General features: G+C 61.0%; 1 protein-coding gene across 1 annotated transcript; it reads left to right on the top strand.

The window, feature by feature from the left end:
• Positions 1-114: 114 nt before the first annotated feature.
• Positions 115-20837, top strand: BCAP31 (B cell receptor associated protein 31). Its single transcript, XM_037511783.2, has 8 exons — positions 115-184; positions 829-945; positions 2707-2807; positions 6479-6626; positions 17678-17813; positions 18628-18751; positions 19382-19482; positions 20424-20837. The coding sequence occupies exons 2-8, from the start codon at positions 854-856 to the stop codon at positions 20460-20462; spliced, it is 741 nt and encodes a 246-aa protein (XP_037367680.1). The 5' UTR covers positions 115-184; positions 829-853; the 3' UTR covers positions 20463-20837.
• The last annotated feature ends 1684 nt before the right edge of the window (positions 20838-22521 follow it).

Genomic DNA, 22521 nt, shown 5'->3' on the forward strand with positions numbered 1-22521 from the left:
GCCGCGCCCGCCCGCGTCCTGGGCGTCGGGGCCGGGCCCGGCGGGGCGGGCGGGGCCGGGGGCGGGGCCGGACCTGCGGGCGCTTCCGGCTTCCGGCCGCGGGGGAAGGGGCGGGGCTTGCGCGGCGGTGGGAGAGTCGGGCAGCGTTTGCCGCGGGGCGTGCGCGGTGACTGTGAGAAACTCGGTGAGCGCCGCGGCCGCTCGGCCCGACTCCGGGCCCGGGGCCCTCGACCCGGGGGCGGCGGGCGGCACGGAGAGGGCCGAGGCTCGGGGGCCGAAGTGGGTGGGCGGGGTGGCGGGGGGGGGCGGACGCCGGGCCTCTCTCCTGCGGGGCGGGCGCCGTGGCCAACCGGGGCTGCCGGGAGGGGCTCTTCTGGCTTCCGAGGAGACGACTTCTGGAACTTTCTCTGAAAGGGGCCCTGGTGACGAGCTGAGTGGAGACCTGTGTTTGCTCTTGGTCCGGCTCCTGCCCCCCCGGGAGTGGCCCTGTGAGCTTCCCGAGGCCCCCAGCCCTCCGCCCCGTCAGCGACGGGAGAGAGGGCCCCTTGGCCGGGCTGCCGCCCCGGAGCCCGGCGCCTGCTCTCCGAGGGGCCCCGCTGGAGGGGGGTCGGGCCTGCGTCGCCCCGTGGCGGGGGCGCCGCGGCTGTGGGAGAAAGGCCGGCGGGGCCCGGGGAGGTCCCCGCCCCGCGCACCTCCCTGGCGTGTTGCGAAGGCTTTCCCGGCGGGGCCCCCGGCGGCGCAGACGGAGCGTGCGGGGTCTTGAGCGTCGATGGCCGCTCTCTGGGCGGGCGGGGGCGGCGCTCACTCGCGGCCCTGTCTGCCCCACAGGAGACGATCGCTTCTCCTGGCCGGCATGAGTCTGCAGTGGACCGCGGTGGCCACCTTCCTGTACGCGGAGGTCTTCGCTGTGCTGCTGCTCTGCATCCCCTTCATTTCTCCCAAGAGGTAGGGCCTGTGGGCGGACGGGCGTCTGGGCGCAGGGCCGGTGGGCCCTGGAATCGGGGCCGGCAGGGAACAGGTCGAACCTGTCCGGGCTCGGGGTGGCAGCGGTTATGCTTATTCTTGCCAACCTCCTGCACAGTTGGGCTTGCGCACATCTCCTCCAGCTTCTCTCTCCTGCATCCTGCTTCCAGCGCTTGGGGTGCTGGGGGCGAGGGGTGGTAGAAGACCTCTCATGGTGCTGGGCGGATGCCTCCTGCCTCCCCGGGCCCCAGGGGTGCAAGGGGTGGCATGGTGAGATCCAGGAGACGTGCACCACAAGGCCACGTTGTTGGCCGAGATGGTGACTTCTGTCCTCCTAAGTATTTCTCTGGCGTGGCGCAATATCCTCTCGGGCCTTACCCGGCCTGGAAGGAGACTGTGGTCCCTTGTGATGCGCAGATGGACTGTTAGACTCGAATCTGAAGTTATTAATTATGTAATACATGAGCAGTAGACTTTTACTTTATTTTTTTGGTAAAGATTTATTTATTTGTACAAGAAGCAGGGCACAGGCCAGAGGCGCGAGAGGCTGAGAGGATTCACCAGAGACAGAGTGGGGAACAGAACAGGTAGACCGACGACATACACCGCTGAGGGGAGCAGCGGGCGAGGCAGGAGAGGTGTGCCCTGACATGTGGGGTTCTCGCCAGCCGGCAGGCATCAAACCCGCGCTGCAGAGGCTGCGGACAGCTTCACCACGCGGCACTCAACCGCCTGCGCCACAAATAGTACACTTTTAAATTTGAATTTGGAAATTGCAGATAAAGCGAAGTGTCCACAGGGTTTTTTTTTTTTTTTTGTACTGTTTTTATGGAGGTAACAACAGTTTACAATGTTGGGTATCATTTGCGGGTACAGGTTCACACCCCTTTGGATGTATGTGACAGCACCACAGCCACCACCAAAGCCCCAGTAGTCCTCCAGCACAGTCCGCAGATGTGGAAACTGCTTTTAGTGAGGAATAGTGCCTCTGACGTGACATGACAGGAGTTCTGTTATGTGGTTTCTGGAATCTTCTTGCTGGAAGCGTGATCTGAATCTGAAGTGCAGCGATCAGGGTCCCCCTTGGAGCTGCAATCTGGGGAGCATTGTAGGACTACCAGCCTGGTTTCTGCCAGAAGTGAATGGGGGAAGAAGGCAAAAGAGGGAGAGGGAAGGGGGCGCTTACAAGGGAGGGGCTTGCGGTACTTGTCAACTAAAGGCTGAATCAGAGCCTTGTCAGTTGAGATTCACACCGACCAACCAGTACAGAGAAAACGCTGCCAGTGGACTTTGGGACTCAGCTCCGATAAGAGGGCTTCTTGCCGATGTTCATGCAGGCCGGTGGCGACAGCGTGAGTGCGCCGGCCTTTTCTGAAGGCTCTTTGCTAGAACTGCCTCCTGCCATAGTTATGGAGGAAAGTGAAGTGAAGGGAGATGTGGGGTTCGTTTCATAAATGTTTCCAGGTGGTGAGGATCGAGGTGAACTAGGACTCGTCACGTGAACAAGCCCCTTAAGTGATGCGCGTGAGGCAAGCAGTATGAATGCTGTGTAGGGGGATGAGATGGAAAGCAAGCTGCCCATTCCCCCCCAACGGGACCACCAGTGTTTAAGACTTGGGTTTTCTAGAAATTCCCATACATGGATGTGCATCCCTCCTCCCCCCGCTTGACTGGGTGGCACGTGGGAGAAAGGCAAGTGGCTGAGGCCGAGCCTGAGGACCCCTGTCTTCTTTGTCTTCACAGATGGCAGAAGATTTTCAAGTCCCGCCTGGTGGAGTTGGTAGTGACCTATGGCAACACCTTCTTTGTGGTTCTCATCATCATCCTCGTGCTGCTGGTCATTGGTGAGTGACCCCTCCCTGACCTTGACCCTTGGCTGTCGCCTCTGCTGCCAAGCCCATGTTGTGTTCCCATGTAGCAGTTTTGGCTTTGCAGACACAAACCACTCAAGAGCCCTTGTCTTTCTTGAGGAAGGAGGCTCCCTTCACCCACAAAACGGGTGTTCCTGATGGCCAGCAGGGCACTCACTTTGACTAGCAATCTTGAGGGAGGTATCCTTGTGACGGATGGCCACCGAAGACTCTGGAGTGGCTCCTTAGGTCATTCTAGAAGCCAAATTGAGATGGGAGCTGGCCCGTGCCGCCCTCGGTCTGCAGCGCTGCTCCCTGGCGTCTCAGAGCAGCACGCGTCGTCTCCTTCGAGGCATGAGCTGCCACGGAGATGGGGAGGCACCCCGGCCGGTCGTGCTGCCGGCACCAAGAGGTCTGGCGGCGCATCCTGGTGGTAGATCCCTGACCTCTCTGGGGCTGGGTCAGAGCTGGTGTCTTTTCTGGGTCTGGCCCTGAAGGTTCTTCCACTCCCATACTGAGGTGTGCATCAGCAGCTGGAACAGGTAAAGAGTTCCGAGGCACACTCAGGGCTGGGCCGGGGCCCGGGTGGTGCTGAGGTGGACGGCAAGCCTTTCATGACATGGTGGTGTGACCGGAGGCCGGAGGGATTGCTACAGCTCGAGTGTGACTGCCAGTGTGTGTTGTGCTGTGGTGAGTCATCATCGTGGTCCCTGCTTGGACTCTGCATAGTATTTCTTTGTCTCTGCCGCTAATGGTGGTCCATGAGCGGTGGTGCCCTCCTCCTGGGTCCCCAGCACATACTCAGCAAGAGGGCACAGCCCCGCCCACTGGAGCAGCACAAGTCTCTTCTCCTTGCTCGTGTCTCCTGGCCCTAATGGGATGTGTTCAGGCAGGACTGAACAGGCCAGATGTGGCCTATCTGTTCCCAACTCTGGAGGGTGGGTGCCAGCTGCTCATAGGCCTTGCTGTTCTTGAAATACTTGGCAGAGCCCTAAGAGGCAGCAGCTCTTTCCAGTCAGAGTTCTCTCCTGGAGTGGCCTCAGCCTGGAGGGGGCGGCAGCACATGGCATCCTCCCGTGCGAAGAGCCAGGCTACAGAGTTTTGGAACTGAGCTTGTGGGTGGTTGCTTGTGGGTGTGGGAAGGAAGCAGGGAGGGACTCAGCTGAGAGTCCCACCCCTGCCAGGACCATGCTCCCCTGCAAAGCAGACTCCGGAGCTTAGCCCAGTGGGCCCAGAGGCTCCGTGCAGAGCCCAGTTGTTGGCAAAGGTACCGTTCTGTGGGGTCAAGAGGCTGCTCAGAAGTCAGAAACAGATGTCTGCTACCATGACAGCCTGCTTCCTGTCCTGGTGGGAGACTAATTTAGAGAGGCCTGTGGAGCCTTCCACAGGTGGAAGTGTTAGCTTGTCACAAGTGCTTGGGGCCGGGGGTGGCGGGGGAGTAGCCAGTTAGAGCTGCAGCCCTTGTGGGCCTTGGGTCTTCACTGGGAGGGGCTGAGGGCAGGTCTAGCTGGGGTTGGGGGGATGGGGGATCCTGATGAGGGTGGAGGGCTTGAGTTAGGGAGGGCTGCGCTCTGTGGCCTGCTTGGGGCCTGTGGCCCGCTTTGGCCCACCATCCCCCAGCCCCAGTCTGCTTTCTCCCATCGATCAAGGTGGTCCCTAAGGTGGTGGGGCTCCTGGATGCAGACGACAGTGTGGAAAAACATGTTTTTAACCCCTTAAATAATACATCGTTGTTTTAAAAAAAAATCAGCAGTTGAACTGGAAAGGTAAAGCCCTCCACAATCCCAGGTCTCACAGGTAATGGCCATTCACACTTGGTTGTGTGTTTCCGTGGACTCTCTTGATGCCATTGTCTGACCGGAGCACGATGTGCTGTTTGGGAGTTGATCCGGACCACGTCACACGCTGTTCGGGACTGCTTTTTCTGCTCGCTGTATCCCAGAGATCTTTTCCTGTCCATCTCATTCTTTCTAAAGACTGGTGTTTTGTCTCGTGGTTATAATTTCATTCCCTCTTTGTGGGCTTTCTCGACTTCTATTTATGCAGGTGCTTCTAGGACCACTTCACAGTGGTAGAACTGATGAATCCAAGGGTAGAAACATTTGGAATGACATGATTTGTTTTGGTTTGGGCCCTGAAACTAAAAGACCTTTGAATGGGGTCCTTGAACACTGGGCATCTATTTTTCACAGTCCTGGAGGCTGGAGAGGCCAGGGTCAAGGTGCCATATTTGGTATCTGATGAGGGCCCTCTTTCTAGTGCACAGACGCCCGTCTTCTCGTGGTGTCCTCAGGTAGAGGAAGGGGCAAGGGAGCATTGTGGGGTCTCTTTTTTTTTTAAGATTGATTTATTTATTTTATACAAGCACTGGGTACAGTCAGAAGCGCGGGAGGGTGAGAGAATTCACCAGAGCCAGAGCGGGGAGCAGAGCAGGCAGAAGGACCGAAGTACACTGCTGAGGGGAGCAGCGGGCGGCAGGAACGATCTATGCGCCATGTGGGACCCTCGCCCGGTGGTCGGGGATCCAACTGGAGCTGCAGAGGCTACGGGCAGCTTCGCAACCCAGCGCTCAACCGCTGTGCCACTGGGGAGGCCCATGGGTCTCTTTTATTAGGGCATTAATCCCACCCCCACTCACGAAGGCTCTGCTCTCCTGACCTAGCTTCACGCTGAAGCCCCACCTCCTGATACCTTTGCATGGGGGGTAGAGATGTCGGCATAGGAACTTGGAGTTAGGAACATTCTATCCATAACAAATTGCTTTACACCCTGTTGGCAGTGCTGGAGAGTGTTGGCTTCATGACACAGATTAGACCAAGCAGTCTAAAACCGGAAATTCAGAACAGACGGTACCTGCACAGAGATGCCGTGCCGCTCTCCCCCTGGGTGTATCCAGAGCCTTCTTTCAGCAGATCTTAACATCTGACTTCAAAAGATGTCTTGGTGCCTCTCGGGCGCAGAGCTGCTCCTGACTTACCAGTTACGTGCGTGCCCATGTGTCCAGAACTGTGGCCGCCCGGGAGGTGCAGCGGAACAGACTTATGCTCTGCGGAGTGTGTAGTCTAGTTGGGGAGTGGGGAGCCGTGATCTCAGATGAGGAGTGTGACTGACCGTCAGTGCTTCAGCCAGGGGCACTGCGTGCCTGCCACGCACCTGCCGGGGGTGCACGTGACGGGGGTCTCCAGATTTCTGGTATATTCGAGGTTTTGAGGAGCATAAGTACCTTTCGTAATTAGGGTAAAGCAGTCAGGAGCTTGTTTAGGAGCTAAGGAGCAAAGCCCTTACATCCTCAGCAGGTGTCCTGGGTCTTGACTCATAGGAGGTGCTAATCTCTTCAGCAGGCATTTCCAGAAACAGGCCGACCTGGCCTTCTCCACAGGGTGGCTGCTGGTGCACCCGACTTGAGTTAAACAGAGCAAGACATTGGGGTGCCATGAAAAGGGGAGTGGCCCTTGTGGCCAGCAGCACTCTGGACTCAAGTGCGGTTCGTGGTCTGGTAGGATGGGGCTGAGGTGCGGGGAGAAGAACTAGAGGAGAGTGTCGGTCTGAAGGCAGGGCTTCCCCAAGGTGCCTCTTGAAGGGGGACAACTGGGCCTGCTCACCAGGGAGCCTGGTCTTATCCGAGTGGAACTAAATACCCTCATTCCCGTCTTGCCCCGCCACAGACGCAGTCCGTGAGATCCGGAAGTACGACGACGTGACGGAGAAGGTGAATCTGCAGAACAGTCCCGGGGCCATGGAGCACTTCCACATGAAGCTCTTCCGTGCCCAGAGGAATCTCTACATCGCCGGCTTCTCCCTGCTGCTGTCCTTGTGAGTGCCCTGGGCGGCTGGCCTGTGACTCTGATCCTCCGGTCTGTGGCCTTGAACCAGACACCCCGTCTGTGTTAGGGGAGCCACGGTTTCCCTTGAGGCCTACCGATTTCCCTCCTGGCACCCCTGCGGCAGGGTGGAGAGTGGGAACAGAGTGAACAGAAAGTCAGGGCACCGGGCTCTGACTCTGCTGTCATCTGCCTCTTCTCGGGCAAATGCATTACCAAATCGCTCTCTGGGCGGAAGTCGAAGTCCATGACCAGACGTTTCCATCCTCTGGGAGAGGGCCTTCGGGGCCCAGGTTAAGAGGGCCCGTTGAACAGGGACTTTTGTGGCTGGGGTCTGAGGCTCACTCTGTCCCTTGGCCTTTCCCGGTGTAGTGATGCCACGGGAGCTTGTGGTGCTCCCGGCAGCCTGAGCAGTTCCCACGTGTGTCCTTTGAAAAGGTTGAGCGCGTTTGTCCGGCTGGGGGATGGTGCAGTGGGGGAGGCCTGGAATCGCGAAGCCTTAGGGGGCAGATCACCCCTGTGATGTGAGGTTGGTCTTGGACCCCTTCTTAGTAAAGGAAACAGTGACCCTCGGGATCAGTGTGGATTCACCAGTAGCCTTCAAGTGATCTGTGCGGTGCTCAACCGCCTGCACCACCTGGGAGGCCCGATCTGTTCGTTGTTAGAATGTTCCAGGAATCTGTACTTGCTCCTAGCCGAGGAGGCAGATTCGGTATTGCCGCTGCGGCCTTGAGGCGCTTCTCCTTTGTGCGATCCCAGCCGTGGAAATGTTCCTCCCAGACTCGATACCCCACGGCCCATAGGTGGCTGGCAGCGAGCCCTTTTCAAACCCAGCCGTCAGCTCTTGTTCCCATCGCAAAAGTCACGCCTGCTTGCTGGGAAAGGAACGCACCCCCAATGGCAGAGGCTGCGGGACTCGGGCAGGGGTGTGTGGCGGCTTCCTCCGGGCCTCGAGCCGGCGCAGCGGGCTCGGTTCGGAGCCTTTTCATAAACCTTTCCATGAAGCGTGACTTTTTTCTTAAAAGAGCCACCGGCTTTTTTGGCCCTGCTTTCTTTGACTTGCCTTTTTCACCCGACAGTACGTCTTGGCGATTTTTCCAAATGACTCACGCAGATCTCGCTGGTTCCCCTTAATGGTCACGTAGCGCCTGCGTGGGTTTTCACCCACTTCCCATTCATGGGTGTGCGAGCTGGTTCCAAGTTTTTCCTGTTAAAAGTCACTCTGCCACGTCTGTGCTTTCCAGCCTGCCCTCTTGCGCGTTCCGTCCCTCCTACTCTCGCTCCGCTCAGTGGCGATGGGGCGCCGGTGTTCTCTCCGCGGGCCGGCCCTCGCCCCCGGCTGAGTCTGCGCTCAGGGCAGTGCTTGCTGGCGCTGCTCCAGCCCATCTCGTCTGGGCCAGGCCTCCGGGCCGCCTGCAGCAGGATTCATCTGGGCCTGGACGTGGTCAGATGCTTTGGAAGCACTTAGCGAACCCTCACTTTCCTCCCATACCCTGTTGGTTCTTTCGGAAACTGCTGTTGCATGGGGGATGTTGCGTGGGAAGCCCTGTCTTGGTGGATGCCCGCTTTCACCTGCAGCACATGACTGACTGGGCACCCCTCCCAGCTGCTGGGCGTCCTTTCAGTGTGGGCACCTCGTGAACTCGAGTTAGATGGGCGTTTGTGTGAGGCGCAGGAAAGAGCTGCCTCGCCCTATTAGGTCAGCTTTGCTTGCACTGTGAGAAATGTCTCCTGGGGTTGCACCTTTGGCCTCCACAAGCATGTGAGCATTACGCTACCTGAGGCCGTGCGGGGCTGCTGTCATAGGAGGAATAATAAGCTCTGTGGTTCGGGGGATGGGCACCTGGATCACCCTCAGCAGACTGTATTGGAGTTACTCTGGTGGGGTGCCCCTAATGCTGTGGGTCACAGCAAACATCCAGGCCTGCCTCTGTTCTCGTGTCTGTCCTTCGGGGGGCTGGCGTCCTGGGGAGGAGGTCGTGAGATTCGCCAGGAGACGGGCGCCTCCAGACCAGGGCTCCTTCTTCGGTGGTGGTGTGCCTCTGGGAACCCTCTCCCCTTGCCTGGAGTGTTCTTACCTGTGCAAGAGAAGGCTTATCTAGGAGGCAGGACAGCCACAGCTGGTCTCTCTGTGTGGGCCGTGAGCACTTGCTGGGCTGTGTTAGTGTGGCAGCCTCCCCCGAGGGCCTGCGAACGAGAGGAGCAGCCCCAGAGCGGCAGGGCCTGAGGTGTGCGGGTTCCTGCGGGCCACAGCTGCCTTCCGCCCCTGTGCAGACAGCAGCCTGTGGGTGTTGGTGTGAGCTGTGGGTACTGCGACGCTGCTTTTTGGTCCAGCCGACTTGTGACCTGCACCGCCAGTGAGCCGAGCTCTCCCGTGTCCTTCCTACTCGCTCTCGTGAGGCTGGCAGCTCAGCTGCCTGAATTCCTTCCAGACCCAAGATGAACGTCAGGTCAGGAGCGTGTAGGCCTTGGAGGAAGATGAAGCTTTCAGTGAACAAGAAAGTGAGTTCTCTGAAAAGCTGCCACAGCCGCTCTTGACATACTTTTTGTCCGTGCCTTTCCAGACTTTTCTACTGCAGTAGCGGCTGCTTGTTACGCCTTCCATGTGCTAGGCATGTAGTAATTTTTACCTTAGTGCTGCAGGGAAGAAACTGAGGTTCAGAGAAGATCAGAGCCTTCTCCGCCCAGAGCTGGTCATCGGCAGAACTGAGAACTCAGTTTGGGGCCGCAGCACCTGGGTGCTTCTGTATGGAAGCTTCATGCTTTTAAGAATGGGGCCTCCTGTCACTGTCACGGAGGAGCTTGCCTTTCTGCCCCACTGAGTTTATCACCAGCCTTGACCTTGTACAAGCAGTCCAGTTCGAGCACCACCACGTGTCCAGCCAGCTCCCTGTCGATGGGTGTGGAGCCCAGCTCCCCAGTTTCTGCATCAGAAGCAGTGGGGACCCCTTGCCATTGTCATTTTATGTGTGCCTCACCCCCTCTGGGTTCTTTGGGCTGCCTGGTGCTGTTCAGAGCGTGGCTTGCCTCTTCCCATCTGCCTGTCTTGTCCATGTTTGCAGTTTCTTTCTTTTTTTTTTTTAATTAAAAAAAAAAGAGATTTATTTATTTATTTATTTATTTATATAAGCACTGGGTACAGTCAGAAGCGCAGGAGGGTGAGAGAATTCACCAGAGCCAGAGCGGGGAACAGAACAGGCAGACTGACAAAGTACACTGTTGAGGGGAGCAGCGGGCGGCAGGAGAGGTCTGTCACAACATGTGGGACCCTCGCCGGTGGCCCGGGATCGAACTGGCGCTGCAGAGGCTGCGGGCAGCTCTGCAGCCCAGCGCTCAACCGCTGCGCCACCAGGGGAGGCCCTCTTTTTAAAAAAAATAAATAAATAAATAAAAAGATTTATTTATTTATTTATACAAGCACTGGGTACAGTCAGAAGCGCGGGAGGGTGAGAGAATTCGCCAGAGCGGGGAGCAGAACAGGCAGACCGACGAAATACACTGCTGAGGGGAGCAGTGGGCGCGGCAGGAGAGGTCTGCGTGCCATGTGGGACCCTCACTGGCGGCCCGGGAACGAACCGGTGCTGCAGAGACTGCGGGCAGCTTCGCAGCCCAACGCTCAGCCGCTGCGCCACCTGGGAGGCTCTCTTCTTTTTTATTTTAAATTCATTTTATTTATGCATGCAAGAGCTGGGGTACAGGCCAGAGATGCGGGGGGTGAGAGAATTCACCAGAGACAGAGTGGGGAACAGAACAGGCAGACTGACGAAATACACTGCTGAGGGGAGCAGCGGGGAGACAGGAGAGGTCTGTTGCGCCCTGTAGGTTGCTCCTTGGCCGGGGATCGAACTCGTGCTGCAGAGGCTGTGGATTACTTCATAGTGCGGCGCTTAACCCCTTGCGCCACCACGGAGGCCCCATGTTTGCAGTTTCACTGACGGGCCAGGTTCAGATCAGGGGCGCATGGGCCCAGCATGATGGTGCCACAGTTTGTGTCTGATGCCATGCGGTCGGAGGGACCTGGTGGGCCTTCCCATCAGTGGGCGTCACGGTCGGAGCCAGGTTCCTGCTCAGCAGCTGGGTGTGGGATGGGACGGCGCAGGAGTCCCATCCGGCCTCCAGTTGGAGGCCCCTGGAGTGAGCCGCTGCAGCCTGAGCCAGGGCACCGTAATAGCATAGGAGCGAGGGGGACAGAGTGGAGAGGTGCCAGTGGGCTCTGGCAGCCAGCGTGAGAGAGGGGAGGAGCCAGTGGGCCGACCAGCCCTGCAGCTAAGGTACGGCTAAGGTGCAGTGTTGCTGCCCTGGGCGCCCGCGGGGTGGCACCTGTGGCTGACCCCGGGAGGATGCCTGTAGGCCTCGTGGGAGGGAGGAGCAGCCAGGGCCTGGGCCAGGAGGGGAAGTGTGCGCTGGGGGGTGGCCACTCCCCGGAAGCCGGCTAGAGCAAGGGGAGGAGAAGGAAAGGCGGGGAGAAGTAGGACTGGGGCGCAGTTTGCAGGTTAGTGGACAGGGGGACGTGGCAGCAGGCAAAGCTCCAAAATGGGGTCAGGATCAGAGCATGGTAGGGGAGAGTTCAGCTGTTGAAATTTGGGTGAGGGGGAAGCTGGGCTTCTGCCACGGGCTCTGGGGCCTGGCCCGTGGCTCCTGCCTCTGAAGCGTGTGGGCTCTGACTTGGGGCTGTTTGTTATCTTCTGTGGGCCGGGCCACAAAGTTTGAGGAGCACTGTCCCAAACCAGAAGCTTGGGGGTGCGGTGCTCTTTTTTCTCATCCCACGTGGGTCCCCCCCTCCACTGCTCATGTATGTATGTATATATATACGTGTAGTCTTTTCATTTTGGTACCGCGCGCAGAAAGTCACGTTGGTCTCTGCACTGCCTGGTGTCCTGGTCAGCAGTGTTCCACTCATGTTGCGCAGCCGTGCCGCAGACGCTGCATCGGGCAAGCCTCATGTGAACTGGGACAGTGGGGGGCCACCGGCCGGCCTGGCTTCTGCACTGCCCTTGCTGTGAGGCAGCCTCTCCCCGCCTTCACAGGGGACAGCTAACAGCTCAGGGAGGTCCCGAGAGGCAGGCTTTGCTTGGGCCTGGGTTTGAGCCCCCGTCCGGTTACTGGCTAGCTGTGTGACCTCAGGCAAATCCCTTACTGTCTCTGAGTGGGCTCTCACCGTGCAGTGGGGGTGGGGACACCTCTCGTGCACTTGGTGTGAGGCTGGAGGTAACGCAGGTCACACTGTCTGTGGGCCTGGTACGTGGGGAGTGTGTAATAAATGCTGTTGTCGCTAGCACCCCGAGTAGCGAGGCGCCACAGAGTTCGGTGGGAGTTTTTCCACCTGGGCGAGCCAGGCCTGGGTAGGGTGGGGCCCCACTGGAACAGCTTGGGCGGGGCAGGTAGGCAAGGAGGGCAGAGGTGACAAGGCCTGCTCTGGGAGAGCCTGGGGCTGCCGGGGGGTTCTCAGTCCTGGCTGCCTCTCAAATCACCCGGCATGAAGTGAAAGCAAAATAGAGACCAGCCCCCACGGGCGCCCCAGCTTCAGCAGCAAGCCCTCTCTGCATCTAGCCTGTGGCTCTGGGTGATTCTGAAAGAAATCTCGGATGCCTTCGAGACTTGTTCTTTTTTGAAACATAAGCCTGTTTTCATGTAACCTGCAGGACTTGGGCTGCGGTTCCGCAGCAACAGAGAGCCGTTAGCGACCGCTCTGCTCCCAGCCCCTGCTTCCTTGCGGCTGGCTGGTGACTCCTTGGTTTGCGCGTTGCTGTCACTCTGGGTGAGGCATTTAAGGGGCTTTGACATACCGTGGCTCGGGCCTGGCCAGAGCTGAGGGCTTTTGCTGTGGGAGCGCTGCCGGGAGGCCTGGCCCAGGCCTGGGCCTTCAGTTCCACCTGATTGGTGTCCACCCGGCGCGCGGGGAGCTGCCTCTGTGTCCTGAGGGCCGTGGGCTGCTGCTGCAGTGGGAGGCCCTGACCGAGAGCCTTTGTGATAAGTCCGTGCCTGTCTAGTCCCCCTGCCCCTGCCAAGCTCTCCCTACTGCTGGTAGTGTGCCAGTGTCCTTTGGGTGCTGAGCCTAGGAACCTCTTCTGATAAGTGGGCACCGGTAAGCGGGGCTTCCCTAGGAGGATGCCAAGGACCATCTGACATGTGTCAGCACCAGTGTCACAGTTCTGTTACAATATGAGATTGTTTGGCTGCTTCGCTTGGACCCAAGAGTTCTGTTTCTCTTGCTCTGGGAACAAGTGGCGGTGACCTTGTTTGGGGCGGGTTATGAAGCAAGCAGGCTTCCTTCTTGACTCCAAGGTCACTAAGAACGTGAAGTGTTTGGGGGGCTCCTTTCTCTGAGGCCTCGAGGCAGAGGAGAGGGGAGGCTTTGAGATGGGAAGGGACCCATGGGCTCCCCCAATGTGGCACTGGCCCGCCGAAGGGGCTGCAGGGCATGGCTGCCCTGGGGGCCAAGGCGTGCGGCTGGCAGGCCCGAGGAGCGTGGGAAGACCTCGTGTGGCTGGTGGCTTCCGTGTCGGGCAGCGCACTTGAAGCCGCCCTGGCCTTTGTAGTGCCCTTTGGACTCGAGCTCCGTGTGCCTGTTGTCCAGGCCTGCCAGGCACATCGGGTGACGGCTGCCTCCTTCCCACACCCTCCAGGGCCCTTCCCAGTCGCTGGTGGGCCCCCAGGGGTCTGAGCCAGCTAGTCCCAAACATCCTCGCCTGTGTGGCCCGGCCGTCAGTCATTCTGTCCCCAGCTGCCCCTAAGCCACTCAGGTAGCTGCTTTCCAAAAGGCGGCACGACAGAACCCCAGAAGCAGTTTCCTGTGTGCCGACTCCTCCTACTGGGGAGGTGGAGGTGGCCACCAGCTACCCGCTGCCAACTCTGCACTGGCGTGCCTTCACCTCCTGGGGCTGTGGGTGCTGCCCAGGCGGGCCTTTGAAGTGGCCAATTTCCCCGACTCCAGCCCCCTGCCTACTTGCCCAGCCCGTGTCCTTCACGGAGGAGGTGGAGGAGGAGCTTAAGGGCTGAGGCGCGCTGGCAGCTTTCGGGATTTTCCAGTAAACGCCTTCCTTTCGTCTTGCTTCCTCATTTTCCCGACTGCTGGCTCTTTTAGGGAGCGTTTCCTGGGGCTTCCACCCTATTTTTCCCGTCCTACTTTGCCCAAAGCCTCTTCTGAGGCAGCACCTGGCTCTTGGTGCCCTGCCAGGTGGCTTCCTGGGCCCTGGTTTTCCTTGGCCAGCTGGGCAGCCTCGCCCAGACTCCTGCTCCCCTGGCACTCCGCCTGGGACGGGGCTGCAGTCCGCCCGGAGGGTCGACAGGTGGCGCTGTGACACCAGCTTCCCCTTTGCGGGGTGGGGGGTTAGTAGGGTGAAGGAGTTGCTTACCTGCCTGTGCCTTGGGCACGTCCTGAGGGTTGAGTGGCCCACTCACCGGAGGGTGTGGCACGGAGGAGGGGCCTGGGAAACGCTAAGTGCTCCCTGGCAGTGGTAGGGGGTTCACTGCAATCCCAGAGTGTTCTGGTTGGGACTGGCAGCCCCCCCCCCACGTCTCACTTCAAGGAAAGCGAGTCTGCTGCGAGCGGGTGCGAAGAGCGAGCGAGCCTGGCCGTGCCATCCAAGTGCTTGGCCCTGTTTCTGGTCCACACAGAGTGTCCGTGCCTCCCGCTTCCTCTCGCGTACTCACCCTTTCCCGCGCGCACGAGCCGAGCCCGCTCGGCCGCCAAGTTGAACTCAGGGGAAGGATGTTTGTCTGCCCAGGACACGCGGCTTCTCTTCAGCTGGAGCCTTGAACCTGAACCTTCGGGAACCCCTGGCTCTTGGCTCGTCACCTGCGCTGTCACCTGCGCTGTCAGCAGGCGCGGAGCAAGGGCTGTCGCTCTTGGGTGGTAGACGCGGGCCCGGGGAGGGGTGAGCCGGCTGGGATCTCTTGAGCTATTGTGCCCTGGGAGCTTGGCAGCTCCGCTCCTTCCCCTGCGCGTCCCGCCGGCGTGGGTCTGGGCCCGGGGGCCCGGGAGGGGACTGACAGGGCAGTTGAGGGCAAGAACGCGGGGCCCAGGGTGCAAGGGACAGGGATGTTCCAGAAGACCGCCCTCCTGGGCGGGTTTGCTCTGCAGTGCCAGGGTCCCGGTTCTTGGATCAGCTGGGGCCCGTGGGAGCCTCCTGCAGACCCAGGGAGCGTTTCCCACCGGCCCGCTCAGCTGCCGCTGTGCCCCAGCCCGGTTGGCTCCGGCCGCTGTTGCCTGGCACGCGGTGGTTTGCCTGACCGGTACGGTCCACGTCTGCCTGCGTCCTCCGAACCGCTGAGTCCAGCGAGAGCTGGGGGCCCGGACCCACTTTCTGTTCCAGCCTCATCCTTGTGGGGGCAGGAGAGGCATCATCTCCAAGGCCCCTTTTCTTCAGCGTGTCAGTTCTGGGGGCGCTTGGGCCAGTCCCCGGCCTGAAGGCCTTCACAGCTGGGCAGGCCGACAGGGCACAGAGAACAGTGCAGAAGTGCCAGCAGGAGGGGTCCGGTGGAGCAGCCAGATGGAGGTGGGCGCTGGGGCTGGTCAGGAGAGCCCATTGAGAGAAGCTGGTGGTCGAGGGGGAAGCTGGAGTTCTCGAGCAGTGTGGGAGAGGCCATGAGCGGCAGTGCGAGGTAAGCAGAAGCAGGCATCCCCCGGCAGGGCGTGCTGGCTGCCACTGGAGCCGAGCTCGCAAGGGGAGATGGGACCGGGAGCCAGGCAGAGGCCGAAGGTGCTGGGCAGGTGGCCAAGAGGGGACAGGATCAGATGGGCTCGGAGAGAGGTCTCCTTGACTTTCCTTGGGGCCTGGACGCAACGCTGTGGGAAAGAAGGGGTGAGGGTCACTCCCAGGCAGTGGCCTCTCTGGAGGTGACTAGCTGATGGCCGACTCCGGAGGTGAGGAGTCAGTGGCAGTGACGGTTGGTCATCGGGAGGAGGGGCGGGTTTGACAAGGTGACTGGCCCTCTGCCCCAGAAGCTGCACAGCTAGTGCCCGAGGCCGGGGTGCAGGGCCGGTGCTGGTGGTCCTGCTGGAGGCTTGGCCCCGCGCTGGCACCGGTGGAGGACGGAGCAGGAGACAAGGGCTGGGGCCAGCTGAGAGGGCTTGGCCGAGGGAGGTGTTGGGGGTGTCTGATGGGGCATACTGGGGGGATGGGATCCAGGGTCGAGTGATGCAGAGTCGTGCTGGGACAGATCGGAGAAACAGGGCTAACAGGATGGGTGGGTAGGGGACACCCTCACTACAGGCCGGGGCTGAAAGTGTGACCATGTCGATGGCCAGGTTTGCAGGTGCCCCCGGGCGGTCTGTGCTGGCGTCTACGTGTTGGCCCTGCTTCTCCATGGCTGGGCGGGCGTTGAGGAGAGCGGGGCTCCCCGCGCCCTGCTGCTGTCGTTGCCGCTGCCCTGGGCCGGCCCGTGGGTAACCGGGGCGACGGCCACGGTCACTTGCAGCACTTCTGGAGCCCTGCCCGCGTCAGCCGCCTGCCTGGCCTCGGAGTGGGAAGAGTGTCACCCTTGGGCTTGCCCGCCCCTCTTTGCCCGCTGGGTCCGCCAGGTGGCATGCGTGCCCCCCGACCCGTTTCAGCTGGGAGGAACGGTGGGCTCCCCGTCCCGGCTCACAAGCGGCCTGCCCTTGGCTGGGGGGCTGGGCTTCGTCAGACTTGCCTTCTCCCCGGGCCCTCCAGGGGACCTGCATCCCGGCCTGAGAAGCGGGCTCGTTGCTCCCTGGCTTCCAGACGCTCCCTCCACCTCCAGGGCTCCAGCCCAGTGGGGGGCAGGCTGGTCGGCACTGGGGGGCTGAGACAGGGAAACCTGAGCCCTGGGCCACGAGGTCCCAGCTGCTAATTTTAGAGAGCACATGTCACTGGAACCTGTCCCTCCTGCCAGGAGCCAGACCTGGCTCTCCCTGTGCTGCCAGGGGCCCCTGGAGCCTCGCCCCCAAGCAGGAAGCCCCTTGGAACCCGCTGCCCTCGGTGCTCCCTCTCGACTGGCCTTGCCAGGCCTCAGGCCGCGCAGGATGCTCACCTGGCCTGCCCCCCCTCAGCCGGTGTCGCGCAGTCTGTCTGCTGTGGCGGGGGCGGGGCCGAGCACGCACTTGGGTGTGGAAACAGCCTGAACGAAGCTGCGTTTCCTCTTGGTGGCCCCTGCACACACCGTGCCTGCTTCTGAAAACTCTGCAGGCAGGGCGAGGGTCCCAGCCCCCCCTCTTCTGACCCTGTGAGTTAACTTGGCTTCCTCAGTGAATGAAGGGGTCCTTCCTCTTCCCTCTGGCTAGGTAACATCTTGGTGCAGGGCTGGCTGCTGGGCAGTGGGGCTGCGTGTGTCCCCAGCTGCCACCTGCTTCCCTCTCGTGGTGGGTCTGGACGTGGGACATGTGCCTGGGCCACGAGACTTCGTCTCCTGCCCCCCAGCCCTGGAAGACCTTCCTGAGGCGATGCTGTCCAGCAGCCGTGTTGTGGCAGCTGCCTGGGCCCACGTGTTGGGAGGGGGCTGGGGGGGAGTCATCTCCACCCTGCCTCTTACTTCGGACCTGGGCGTGGTTCCCAGATCATTTAGAACATGCAGTGGCTGCAGCCCAGGCCTTGGGTCTGTCAGATGGGAGTTGGGATTCCAGCCATGTCAATTTCTGACTTTTGACCTTGACCACTTGTTTCAGCCTGCTGAGCCTCACTTTCCTCTTCTGTGAGATGGGGGCAGCGACAGTGCCTTCCCCTATGGGTGGGCACAGGGATTCAGCTAGCCTGGCCTCACAGGGAGGCCAATGGCCCGGTCCTGGTCAGCACTGGTGGCGGGGAGGGGGGTTGGTCCAGGCCCTTTGCTGTGGGTCCTGCCCACCTCAGCTCCCAGGCTCCTACTTGTACCTTCAGGGCTGGCGACAAAGGCAGGCTCCTGGGCTCCTCCTTTCCCCTGGTGTTGCAGGAGCCAGGCCAGCAGCCTCTCACCGCACAGTGACAATCTGAGAGGCAGGTCCTGGGGGGGAGGCAGACTTGGGGCCGGAGCAACCCAGAGATGTGCACGCCAGTCACCTCTGGCTTTCTTTTGCTTGCTTCTCCCTTTTTCTGTCAATACCTGCAGCCTGCTTAGACGCCTGGTGACGCTCATCTCCCAGCAGGCCACACTGCTGGCCTCCAATGAAGCCTTCAGAAAGCAGGCAGAGAGTGCGAGCGAGGCGGCCAAGAAGTACATGGAGGAGAATGACCAGCTGAAGAAGGTGTGGGGGCCTTCCTGGCCCTGCCTCGCAGCTGTGGTCTGCCCGGGCGTTGTCGAAGCTGACGGCGAGGTCGAGGGGCAGCCAGTACTTCCCAGTGGGGGCTGTGGGGATTTGGTGGGAAGGGGCGGCTCTACCCACTGCACCCAGGTGGGCTCCCGGCTAAAACTGACTCCCTGGCGAGCTGAGTCCTGTGTGAAGCGTGAGTCAGTGAGAACAGCAGAAGGGACCTAAGGCCCCTGGGTGCCTGAGGACAGCTCTCAGCCAGGGAGGGAGGGGAGGCCAGTCCTAGAAGACTTGCTGGAGGAGGTGAGGTGTGAGCCAAGCTGGCACAGAGGCAGGGACTGGGGCTGATAGGTAAGGGGGCGTGGGATTGGCAGGGCCGATTTCGGGGCTCCCAGACCTGAGAGAGCCTTGGGATATGGAGAGAGGAAGGAAGGGCCTAAGTCAGTTGGGGGGACTGGCAGAATTCCCCAGATGATAGCAATCGCGTCACTGATGGACTGGTCAGCTCCACAGAGCTGCCGGGAAAGGAGGCAGGGCCGGGGGCCAGGGCGGGAAGGGCATGTGGCCTGGGCAGCAGCAGGTGGCTCTGCTGGCCCTGCCCTATCCCTCGGCCGGTAGCCACACCTCGGCCTTGGCCGGGTGCTGGGAACGAGCAGTGGCCTAGTTCCGTGCTGACATTTCCGAGGGGCAAGTGCCCACGGCAGCTTGAGGAATCACAGCTCAGCGGGGAGGACCCCCCTCACCCCGCCCCGCCTCCCCCGTCCATCCTGCTTGCCCTCCCGGGTCACCCAGTGCCTGGTGTGCTTCGTAGGAAACAGCAGCAGGAGGAGTCAGGCTGGATGGCAGGGATGCCGAGAGGAAGGTGGAGGAAGAGAACAGGAGCCTGAAGGCTGACCTGAGGAGGCTGAAGGACGAGCTTACCATCAACAGGCAGAGTGAGTGGTGTCTTGTTGAGGGTGCCCCTTGCCCCTTGGGCCAAGGTATCAATGACAGGCTGACGTGTGTGCACAGGAGCTGGGCGGCATGAAGCGAGTTGGCTGCCCACTCGTCCCACCCCAGCAGTTGGCTTGGCAGTGCATGTGGGGTCCCACCCAGAGGCCCATGGAGCCCCAGATGCCCTCACCCTTGGGCTAAGTCTGGAACACTGCACCCACCGTGGGGCTCAGCGTGGGCACTGCTGTCATTGGGGGTGGGGAGGGCGGACGCAGGAGGCTGACTTGGAGCTGGTTGGGATGGTCCTGTCTGCTCCCCTCCTGAAGGCGGCTCCTTACATGGTGCCCTGCTCTGCCCTGATGTGCTCAGAGTGTTCATCCTGGGCGCTCGCTGTGCTGAAGTCACTTCCCCCTGGGCCCAGGGGTGTCCCTCCGTGAAAAACCAGTGTGTGTGGGGGGGGAGGGGGCTTGGTATTTTCTGGCTTCGCTTCAGGGACCCTTGAGACAGTCGCCAGAGCTTCCCTGTGAGGATTTGTTGTGGAACGTCTCGTGGGTCGAACCAGGCCCATGGCTGATGTCTCCTCCCTCATGGCCTTCTCATTTTGCCTTCCTCCTTGTTTGCATCTTCTCCAGAGCTGCAGAAAGCCGAGCACGAGGCCCTGGCCATGCGGAAACAGTCCGAAGGCTTGACCCAGGAGTACGACCGCCTGCTGGAGGAGCATGCAAAGCTGCAGGTTGGTCTGTGCATCCTGTGGTGGCTGCTCCGGGAAGGAGGCCCCGACACTCAGCTTTCTTCGGGCCCAGCCACAGGCTGCGGGGCAGCCCCTGTCTGCTTGGGCCCCCTCCCCACGGGGGACCGATCTGGCTGCTTTCTCCTCTCTCTCTTTCTTCCTCCACCTTGGCTGAGTTTGACTGGGCTGAGAGGAGAGCCTGCCCAGCATGCCAGCCTGGCCCAATAGCCAGAGTCCTTTTGCGACGGGAGAGGTGTGGCGTGGGCAGTGGCCTTGGCCCATTGTGCTACACCCACCTCCTGTCACGCCCACACTTGTGCCTCTGAGAGGCGCTCCTTCCCTTACACATCACCCCCAGTCCATGGTGTGGGCTTCTGACTCAAGTCCAGGTCTGCCAAAGGGCCTAGTCAGGAAGTATAGGCGCAGGCGACTCCCGGGCTGATGGCCGGCAACCTGCTCTCCTTCATGTTGGAGGTGACGTGGGCCAGAGAGCCCCACCTACTCCTCCCAGCCTGGTGTCACTCCTCAGACCACACCTAGAAGCTTAGGTGGCCCTGAAATTGGGTGCAAGGGCCTGTATGCAGCCCGAGCTCTGATACCTTTATTTGGGCACCACAGCAGGCGGAGAGGAAAGGCCCAGCCCTCAAAGGGGAACGGACACCCTCAGCCTGGGCTGGCTCCTGGCAGGCTCTGTAGGAAGGATATGCGGTTGGGTGGAGCCTCAGCTGGACTTGGAAGGGACTTGATTGTGGAGGCTTCCCTGGGGTGCAGGTGCTGGTAGAGCGATACCCCAGATGGGGGGCTGGCAGGGGCTTAGTGCCCGTGAGGGCTTGACGGACCCGCCCTGGGCAGTGCTCTTTGCTGCTGTTGCTGGAATGGGGTCTTTGGGTGCTGCCCAGAGTGGGCCCCTGCCACCCTGCAGCTCTGCGCTCTCTCCCCTGCAGGCGGCTGTGGACGGCCCCACAGACAAGAAGGAGGAGTGAAGGCCCCTTCCCGGCCCGCCGCCCGCTGCCTCCGGAGCCTCCTCACCCTTGGTCTTGGGTTTGCTCCCTCTGCTTCCCCCCCCTCAAGCCGCTTGAGTTCTGTTCTCTCCCCCACGTTCCACAGGGGCGGGCTCAGCCCAGTAACATGGCCCCAGCCGGCGCCCAGCCCTCGGAGGGGAGTGCCCGCGGCTGGCTGTGCCGGGCTTGCTTCCTGCCGGGCTGAGGTCCTTCTGTGTTGTACTTTCAAGTTACTTCAGGGCTCCAAGGCCTGTTTTCTCTGGTCCTGCCGGAGGCGGGTGGAGGGAGCAGGGGAGTGTTTCTCTTGAAGGCAATTAAAGTTGTTATGATGTTGCTGGTGTGTGGTGTGGCTCAGGCTGCCAGGGCCTGCTGTTCCCCTCCCGAAGTGACCTGGACGCGGCCACAGGCCGCTTTGAGACCCCCAGTCTTGCCCTGGAGGCCGGCAGGATGTTTCCAAGGCTCACTCAGCGCCCCCAACCCCCGGCTTCTGCTTTCCTTACATCCTAGACCGGGCCCTCCTCGATGGCCACTTGGGACTGCACCCTGTCACTCTTTCTGGGGGGTGGCACTTGGAAGACTCAGTAAATCAGCAGGACTTCTGGGCGGCAGACTCGCCTGCTGTCTCTGGGTCCTGTCCATCACTTTTGGGACAGATACCATGTGGCAGGGTGCCACCATCCCTTCCGGCCCCGCCCTGCAGGCTTGCAAGATGACCTCTGACTACCGCCAGCCGACAGAGGAGACTTGCCCTTGACAGTGACCTCCGGCTGGCCCAGGGCAGTGCTAGGTTGTGGCGAGGGACTCTGGGTGGGTGGGGGTGTCCCCCTCACGTCACCACAGCTGGCTGCAGCAGGTGGCCTGTGCCGAGCAGGGCCCGGTATTTCAGGCCAGCCTGAGAGCCAGGCCTGGGGCAGGGGGCCTGGAGCTACCATGGTCGCTGTTCTGTTCTTAACATGGTACTTTTACCCTCTGCCACCTTTGAGGGCTCAGGGAAAACCTTGGTGTTTCCTTTTGGAGTTGGGAGGGCTGAAGTTCTACGTGCTCACGGCCAGCCATGAACCCATTTTCTGGTGGCCTGTCCCCGTGCCCCTCCCCCACCCCCGGCCAGTCTGTGGTGGCGTCAGGGGCAGGGCGCAGCTGACTCCCTTCGGTTGCTGTGCCAGGGCCGAGGGCTAGTCCCACTTTTCCAGGAAATGCTCCCTGACTACCCTGACCTCCCTGGGCTCACCCTTCTCTGAACTTCTAGAGGCCAAAGTCTAAGCAGCGTACCTGTAGGTTCTTCCCTGGCCAGCCCTGGGCTGGGCCCCAGGGAAAAGCTGCCCCAGCCACGCCTTGAGAGCACTCTGTCTGGCAGGGGATGAGGCAGCAAGCGGGCAAAACCCTAATAGCTAGAAACCAGAACAGCCACCCAGGTATACTGGAGGGCCAGCCGCGGCAACGGGCCGCTCACGGGACCCAGCTTTCCACAGCCACTCCATTGCCAGCTGCTTGAGGGCAGATGCCACTCCCTCTGGGCCCCTCAGTCCCAGCTCTTGAGCACATGAGCCAGTTCCTGAGTAGCGGTGCCTGCCCCCCCGCGCCCCCCCCCCCTGCTCCCAGGGCCTGGGCCAGGCCCTCCCACCTGTCCAGCCCTCTCCTTGTGATGTCTTTGGTGGCATTGTGGCAGGTGGCTTGGAGGCCATTTGGCAAGAGGTGACAAGTACCTGAGCCAAGCCACGGTGGCAGTCAGGCTGCGGTGATGACACTGAGGCGTCACCGTGAGTAGGGTGGGAGCCCAGAGAGCCTGAGGCCGGCTCCATCCTTTGGTGGCATGGAGTCACAGGGACCTTTGGTGGGGGCAGGGCCTCTTAGGAGAGTCTGCTTGAGAGTGGGGAAGCAGCTGGCATGCTGCTTCCTTAAGGTGGTGGGCAGGGCAAGAGCAGAGGGTTCGTGGAGGGGGAAAATGTTCCAGAGCTGTGGCTCTGGGTCTCAAGGCTTAGTCAAGTCAAGCCAGGACTGCTAGGCTGAGGCATCTGGACCCCCGGCCCCCACGTTTCCCCGT

This window comes from Talpa occidentalis, unplaced genomic scaffold (assembly GCF_014898055.3).
Source record: "Talpa occidentalis isolate TD23 unplaced genomic scaffold, MPIMG_talOcc4v2.1 talOcc4.15, whole genome shotgun sequence".
In the NCBI taxonomy this organism is placed as follows: Eukaryota; Metazoa; Chordata; class Mammalia; order Eulipotyphla; family Talpidae; genus Talpa; species Talpa occidentalis.

Excerpts from the sequence above, each read along its gene's own strand:
- BCAP31 (XM_037511783.2), top strand. The coding sequence starts at position 854 with ATGAGTCTGCAGTGGACCGCGGTGGCCACCTTCCTGTACGCGGAGGTC. Across the intron at positions 17,814-18,627 it reads AGAATGACCAGCTGAAGAAG|GAAACAGCAGCAGGAGGAGT; the intron begins GTGTGGGGGCCT and ends TGTGCTTCGTAG. Across the intron at positions 18,752-19,381 it reads GCTTACCATCAACAGGCAGA|AGCTGCAGAAAGCCGAGCAC; the intron begins GTGAGTGGTGTC and ends CATCTTCTCCAG.